We start from the raw sequence: 7,609 nt of genomic DNA on the forward strand, positions 1-7,609 counted from the left end.
GACAGCGGTCTCCCAGAAATCCGTATCTGAGCGCCTGACCCGCTCAAGCCCAGGGCCTTCGGGGAGGGCCAAGAGCTCGGGGGCTCCTCTCAATTTGGAGGTGGGGGGGACCCAGAAGCAGGCGCATCCTCATTGGCTGGGGCAGGACGGGGGGCGTCCCATTGGCCCCGCCGGGACCGCCTCGGGATTGGCTCCTCCCCCGGCTATAAGGCGGCGACCGGCCGTCCGTGGGAGCGCGCGGGAGCGCACTGCGGGGGCGGCGGCTCGGGGAACCAGGCGAGCGGAGGCCGGCGGCCGGGCGCCCCATGGCGTTCGCGCTGCTGCGCCCGGTCGGCGCGCACGTGCTGTACCCGGACGTGAGGCTGCTGAGCGAGGACGAGGAGAACCGCAGCGAGAGCGACGCGTCGGACCAGTCGTTCGGGTGCTGCGAAGGGCTGGAGGCGGCGCGGCGCGGCCCGGGTCCCGGGGGCGGGCGGCGGGCAAGCAGCGGCGCGGGCCCGGTGGTGGTGGTGCGGCAGCGACAAGCGGCCAACGCGCGCGAGCGGGACCGCACGCAGAGCGTGAACACGGCCTTCACCGCCCTGCGTACGCTCATTCCCACCGAGCCGGTGGACCGAAAGCTGTCCAAGATCGAGACGCTGCGTCTGGCGTCCAGCTACATCGCGCACCTGGCCAACGTGCTGCTGCTGGGCGACGCGGCCGACGACGGGCAGCCGTGTTTCCGCGCGGCGGGCGGTGGCAAGAGCGCGGTCCCCGCCGCCGACGGCCGTCAGCCGCGCTCCATCTGCACCTTCTGTCTCAGCAACCAGCGCAAAGGGGTGAGTGCACCGCACGCCTGCTGCAGCCCGGCCGTCAGGGTTGGGGGCGGGGGCCGACCTCCCGGGAGCCAGGGACCCCCTTTGGAAGCGACCTCGGAGCAACGGCGGGGGCCATGTCTCATGTCCTAGGATTAAAGTAAAGTAGAGCCTCTTGCTTAACCCTCAAACAGAAAGCGTAGAGGGGAGCCTGGTAAGCTCTGGTCTGACTTAATTGTACCTTGAGAGGTGCCCGCACGCTGGGACCTTCCTCTTTGCCTGATGCTCGCCCTCTGAGCAGGTAGCTGGTTGTCCGCTCAGTTATCCCTGAGGCGCTTCAGATAAAAGCACTGCACACATTTACAGGAAGTAGGCTCTGGGCTGACTAGGTGGTAGCAGGCATCACTCTGAGCTAACATCGTCCCTAAAAAATTGTTCCAGGTCCTAAGACCTGACCCAACAGCAGGAGACTGAGAAGAAAATGGGGACGTATACCTCCTCTACTCGAGAAAGCTGCAGGTCCTCAACACGGGTGCAGGAGGGGGTCCTTGAAGAGCCTCAGAAGGATGTAGGGTTAGGAGGGGTCACTGTCGTCAGCGTCCGTCTAAGTTAAGAGGCTGGCTGGGCACTGGGAGCAGTAGAAGTGTCTGGGGCCTCTGAGCTGAAGTTACCCAGGCCTGCTTGGCCCCCAGGCTCTCACCTTTTCCAGCTTGAGCTTGTCTTACAGCGAGGAAGCTTGCCTGTGTGACTTGAGCTAGGTCAGCAGTTACTGTTTACATATGGAGAAACTGAGGCTCAGAGAATCCTGCCTTGCTTTCCATGGCCAGTGAGAGAAAGATCATGGGATTATAGCCAGTCCCCTTCAACTCAGCACACTGGTTCTCACAGCTCTACCCTGGGAAGGCCTCAGCGGCCTAGCCTCAGACCAGCCCTCTGGCTCAAATTCCCACTGTCTTCCTAGCCCTCGGATGCCTCAGTTTCTCTGAATCTTCTTAACCTCTGACTGGTACCCGTTTGAGGGTCCCTGTCGGTGCCCCAGGCAGAAGAGAGAAGTCAGAGCTGGGCCTTGAGGTGTGCATCTGGGATGGAAAGGCAAGCTGGGTCCACCACAGAACTCCTTTACAGCCTGTCTGCCACACATTCATCCGGGTCAGCTCCCCTAAACCACCCAGCAGCTGGCTTTTGTTGGCTCTGAGAATAAGCAGATGTGGTGCCTTCCTTCCAGTCAGGTGCTCTCAGCAGAGTGTCAGGGGCAGGACAGGAGGGTGAAGACAAGGATGCTATGGGACTTTGAGAGCCCAGGAGAAGCCCAGCCCCAGAGTGAGACTGAAGAGCTGTGTTAAATCCCTGAAAGATGTGTGGAAACAGAGGGAGGCACACGGATAAAGGATGGGAAAAGGCATTTTAGAGCATGCATGGAGTTTGCAGTCAGGGTCTAGACAGTGGTTCTCAACCTTCCTAACATTGCGGTCCTTTAATACAGTTCCTCACGTTGTGGTGGCCCTCGACCATAAAATTATTTCATAACTGTAATTTTGCGACTGTTATGAATTGCAATGTAAATATCTGCTGTGCGGGATATCTGATATGCGACCCCCTGTGAAAGGGGCTACCACCGACGGGTAGAGAACCCCTGCTCTCGAGAAAGAAGTGGGGAGATGTTAAAGGCAGAGGTAGACCTAGACCACCACCGTGACAGGAGTCTCCAGGTACACGCCTGTGCTCAGCACTCTCCATCTAGGTCCCTTAGCGGGCAGAGAAGGAGTCTTGTGGTCACCCCCACCTGCTTGGACGAGGCCGCCCTTGCGCACAGTAGTGTTAGAGCAGGATTGGCACTCTGGTCTGGCTAACTGGGAAGGGTGACAGCAAGAAGGCCCCTGTGCCTGCAGGCTGCAGAGAAGGCACATCTGGGCCCCCCACCCCAGCAGTCAGAACGGGGGCTCCTTTGTAGCACGGAGGACTGTCCCGTGAGGTTCCCAGTGGCTGGCCTAAGCCTGACCGCTGCCTTGGGATCTGTCTGTGGGATCAAGAACCCAACCAAATTTGGTTGTAGAAGCCTTGCTCAGTCACACAGGCTCCTGTGGGAATAAGCCAGAGGGGTGATCCTCGCCAGCTCTAGCCCCTCTAGGACTTGTCTGGAAGACACTAGGTGTTTGGGGGAGCCCCTGCACACTTTGAGCTCGGAGGTCAAGAAGCTCCAAGGTTCCAGACCCGACTCCTTCCTCAGCCACTCCTTCCCCTCTGATCCTGGATGGTCGGGTTGGGGTCACCACGGACACAGTCCCCTACAGCTCCTTCCTGCTCGAGGAGGAGCTAAGGTTACCTCTGAGTACTGAGTGGAAAGCGGGTTCCTGTCTCTGCCTTGTTTTCTCTTCTGTCCCCCGGGATAGAGCTGGACAGGATCCTTTGTGAAGCTATTCCCTGTTGTTGGTGTGGCCCCGCTCAACAGAGAGGGTTGACAAGGGGCCAGGAGTTGCCATGGGAAGAGGCTGGTGATCATGTTCTGAATGTTTATTGACCACTTACTGTGTTCTTCAAGCTGTACCGAGCTCTTCCTGGTGAGTGTGGTGGCTCCACACTGTAACCCCAGCTACCCAGAAAGCTGAGGCAGAAGATCCCAGGTGTAAGACCTGCAGGGCAGCTTAGTGGGACCCTGTCTCGAAAAGTAAAAACAAGACTGGACCTAGAGCTCTGCAGCAGAACACTTGTCTGCCGCAAATGAGGCCTTGGGTTCCGTGCCCAGTACCACACGCCCCAAAAGAGCTTTACCTGTTAGTGTGCATCCCTGTGTTAGCTTGTTCACCCTGTAAAGCAATACCATGCCACAGGGGAGGAAACTGAGGCTCCATCCAGCAAGGAGTCCATGTTAGAACAGGACTGTTTCCCTCTGGACCTGATCAAACCTCTTCTTGGGGATCTTGGCAGTGGACACAGCTGTGTTCACATTCCACGGCACCTGGACGCTGTCCATTCCGCAGATGAAGAAACTGAGGTCCAGGGAGGTGAGCTGTCCCAGCATTCCCACGGAACCAAGTTCTCTGAATGACCTCCAGACTTAGGGTGGGAGGTGGCGTTCCTTGTCTCTGAGGACCTCAGAGTCGGGGGCGGGGTTCTTTCCCCAGCCTCCCTCTCCTTGCCCCGTCCACCCTTCTCAGCTTCTCCTGCCAGAGTCTGTCTGAGAAGCCCAAGCCCCAGGCTCTGCTGGGACCATGGCCTCAACCCTCAAAATAGCCCTGCCTGTGAATGAACATGCTGTCCCTGGGCCCAGAGAGCCTCCAGGGAGGCTGGGCTCACATCTGGATGGATCTGCCCCAACCTGGGCTGGGGCAGAGGCAGGAGGCAGCAGAGGCAGAGCCTCCAGATGGTCCACTGGGCCTCTAGATGAACTGAGGTCACCGCCGGCTCAGCCACTCCCAGCCGACTGAGCACTTACTGTGCTAGTCCGTTCTATGTGGGGCCTAGAATGGGGCAGCCTGGCAGGCAGTGGGCTTCTCCTGAACAGCTGGTGTCTCAGGGCCAGTTACTCAACACCGGAGTCCTCCTCAAAAGAGCGAGTGCTGGGCTGAGCGTGGTGGCACAGGCTTGTGACCCCCGCACTCAGACGGAGGCTGAAGGATACGGAGTTCAAGGTCAGCCTCGGCTACGCAACTGTCTACTGTCAGAAAACAAGAAGACAGGGCAGGGCTGTGAGCTCTCTTGCTCTCAGTGAGGGTCTAACCTACGCCCAGCCCGAGCGTATTGGTGAGAGGGGCAAGGCGAAGGACTGGTGACTTCGGGGACTGCCACCTTTAGCTTGAAGCAGCACTGGCTGGCACCTGCAGGGCTCCAGCCCCAGGCTGGAAGAATGCCTTTCCCTGCCGTGTCCTGGACTCCAGGCCTGACAGGGAAGCAAAGGTGAACCGTAGTTTACTCCAGGGGAATGTCCCAAATAACAAGTGGGAAGCAGTTTCATTCATAGAGAAACCTTCCTGGAAGCCCAGTGCCCTGGGTATGCTCCCTGCACAGGAGAGACCTGGGTGAAGGCAAGGAGGCCAGAAACGTGTCTTATTTTGAGGGTGATTTACACAGCAGGCGCGCGCGTACACACACACACCCACCACTGTTTTACAGCCAGGGGGCACCTGGAACTGCCAGGGGGCTTTCCTTGTCCCTTAATGTAAAATACGCTTTACAGTGTGTGAAAATTGTATGACCTTGGAGTGTAGCTCGGTGGTAGAGAACATACTTAACATGTGCAAGGGCCTGAGTTCAATGCCCAGCACCTCCTGCCCAAAACGTATAGGTGTGTGTATATGTATGTATATATATGTATGTGTGTGTATATATATATATTCAATCTGGGGGTTTTGGTTCTGTTTTTGTTTTTTGAAACAGGGTCCCCTTATATAGCTCTGTCTGGTTTGGAATTCACTATGTAGACCAGGCTGGCCTCAAACTGATGGGCAAGCCTCCATGGCTCTGGGATTCCAGGCATGGGCCGGCGCACCCAGCATGTATTAGATTTCTTAAGACAAAAGGTCTTCAGGAGCCGGGTGGTGGTGGCGCACGCCTTTAATCCCAGCACTCGGGAGGCAGAGGCAGGCGGATCTTTGTGAGTTCGAGGCCAGCCTGGGCTACCAAGTGAGTTCCAGGAAAGGTGCAAAGCTACACAGAGAAACCCTGTCTCGAAAAACCAAAAAAAAAAAAAAGAAAGGTCTTCAGGTGGGAAAGGAGTGGTAACGTAAACTGTTGTAAAGGAAGGTGCCCCTGACATCCCTCTGGGGACGGCACCCTCTAGCAATGGCTCACACACACGCTTCCCTTCGTGAGTGGCATTTGCTTCCCGCTGCCCCCACCGTTGCCCTAAACACGGTCACGCCATGATGCTCCCCGTCAGCCCAGAGTCTCCTCTGCAGAGAGACTTAATTTAGTGTGGCTGAACTTTACCAAACCTCTGTTGCTGGGCACGTAGTTAGTTCCCAACTCACCCCGACACCTCTTTCTCTCCTGCAGGGTGGCCGTCGTGACCTGGGGGGCAGCTGCTTGAAAGTGAGGGGTGTAGCCCCCCTCCGAGGGCCTCGGCGATGAGCCTGGGTGCCTGCAGTGTCTGCTTCAAGAAGGACTCCAGAGAAAGAGGCCAGGAGCCAGCCCCTCACTGGACAGGGGAGAAGATTCCAGAAGCTCAAACCACTCCTGCTTTGTGTAGGGACCATAGGACAATGGCCTGGACACAGGGCTCACCCTGGAGAGCCGTGAGGACCCATCTAGCCAGCCAGGCCTAGCTGGCCAGGGACAAGGCAGAAAGTTCGGAAAACCAAAGACTATTTTTGAAAGTGTGCGTGTGTCTGCGTGAATGTGATATGTGAGAGAATTGGTGGGTTAAAATAAAGGTATTTTTAAATAAAATGGTGTGTATCCTGGCTAAGTAAGGGGAGGGATGTGGGCAATGGGACGCGGAGACAGACCCCTCTCTAGGATTTAAGATCGTCACAGCTGTGGCAAAGGCTTCTTTCTTACCATGGATGGGAAGCTATAGGCGGGTTCTCCTCACGACCTTCCCTTGGTTCGGTGTTATAAACACCATTGGGTAGTGACCAAAGAAATCCGAATTAGATTTATTTTTGAGTAAGTATATTTATTTTTGGAACCATGGTTCAAATTCAAAAGCTTCTGGAGGGTGGGTGGTGAAGAGCCTGCCTCCACCGGTCCCTCCTCCGGGCTCCGGGCTCACTGTAGAGTCAGTTGGGAAATGGCCCCATTCTTCTGCTGGCTGCTTTTACTGCCTCTGTGAGTGTGACTTAGTGTGTGACCCACATCGCCACCCACCTGTATGGTCGGCCTCAGGTGCTGAAGGCAGAATCTTACCTGGCATTGGCTTAAGTTTTGGGAGACCAGTATGTGACAGGTGACACCCTGAGGTCTGTCTGCTTTTAAAACCCGAAGCAGGGGCCATTGAGATGGCCCACCCAGTAAAAGCACTTGCCACCAAGCTTGACAACCCTTGAGACCCACGAAGCGGAAGGAAAGAACAGACTCCCGCAGGTTGACCTCTGACCTCCACATGTGCCTCACACACACAAAAGAAAATGTAACAAAATAGAGGGAGCAGAGCAATCCTTCCCCTGTCGGGGTGGTGGGCCAGCAGCCCCCGGAGACAGTGCCCATGTTTCCGCGGTGTGGTGTAGATTCATCTGAGGATAGGGCACAGAAGTTCTGGATCAGAGGAAGGCTGGGAGAGGCAGGACCGGCATTGTGTTCTTACTTGTGAGTCCTTTCACTTGGTGTTGACTGACTGCGGGCTCCTGTGCCTGCCCGCATCTGACCCTCTGGCAGGGGCACCGTGAGGCGGCCTATTCTGCAGGTCAGTAGACAGTCTCCACAGGATCACGCCTAACCCGGCCAGCCCTCTCTACAGACAGAGCAGGGCCAGCAAGGGAGACCAGAACTGTCTACCCCTTGTCACACAGACTGGGACCTGAGGTGCGGGCCCCACACTTACCCTGTCAGCATGGGGGACGCGGAGGGGGTCCCCAGGGGCCATGCTGCCCAGGAGGCCTGCCCCACGCCCTCTCCCTCAGCTCCTGTGTCCAGGGACATTGGTCTTGCCTGTCCTATGTCCCAGAGCGCCCACACTTCCCCTCCGGGAGCTAATTAGGAAAGCACATTGCTCTCCCTGCGCCTACCCTCCTCCAGGTACCGTAGCCGCTGGCAAAGCCACAGGAAGAGGACTATGACCTTGTCAATGGCAGGAAACTTAGGAGGGGGGCAGAGCAGACACTTGGGTGCTCTGGGCTGGAAGCTCACTTCTGCCACCAGATTTGCTGGGTGACCCAGGA

At 57.1% G+C, this 7,609-nt stretch overlaps 1 protein-coding gene across 1 annotated transcript; it reads left to right on the forward strand.

Annotated features, from left to right (window-relative positions):
* The first annotated feature begins 248 nt into the window (after positions 1–248).
* Positions 249–6,179, forward strand: Tcf15 (transcription factor 15). The gene is made up of 2 exons (XM_028887493.2): positions 249–818; positions 5,787–6,179. Exons 1-2 carry the CDS (start codon positions 306–308, stop codon positions 5,859–5,861), a joined length of 588 nt encoding a protein of 195 aa, XP_028743326.1. The 5' UTR covers positions 249–305; the 3' UTR covers positions 5,862–6,179.
* The last annotated feature ends 1,430 nt before the right edge of the window (positions 6,180–7,609 follow it).

Source organism: Peromyscus leucopus, chromosome 4, assembly GCF_004664715.2.
Source record: "Peromyscus leucopus breed LL Stock chromosome 4, UCI_PerLeu_2.1, whole genome shotgun sequence".
Classification (NCBI taxonomy): domain Eukaryota; kingdom Metazoa; phylum Chordata; class Mammalia; order Rodentia; family Cricetidae; genus Peromyscus; species Peromyscus leucopus.

Excerpts from the sequence above, each read along its gene's own strand:
- Tcf15 (XM_028887493.2), top strand. The coding sequence starts at position 306 with ATGGCGTTCGCGCTGCTGCGCCCGGTCGGCGCGCACGTGCTGTACCCG. Across the intron at positions 819-5,786 it reads TCAGCAACCAGCGCAAAGGG|GGTGGCCGTCGTGACCTGGG; the intron begins GTGAGTGCACCG and ends TCTCTCCTGCAG.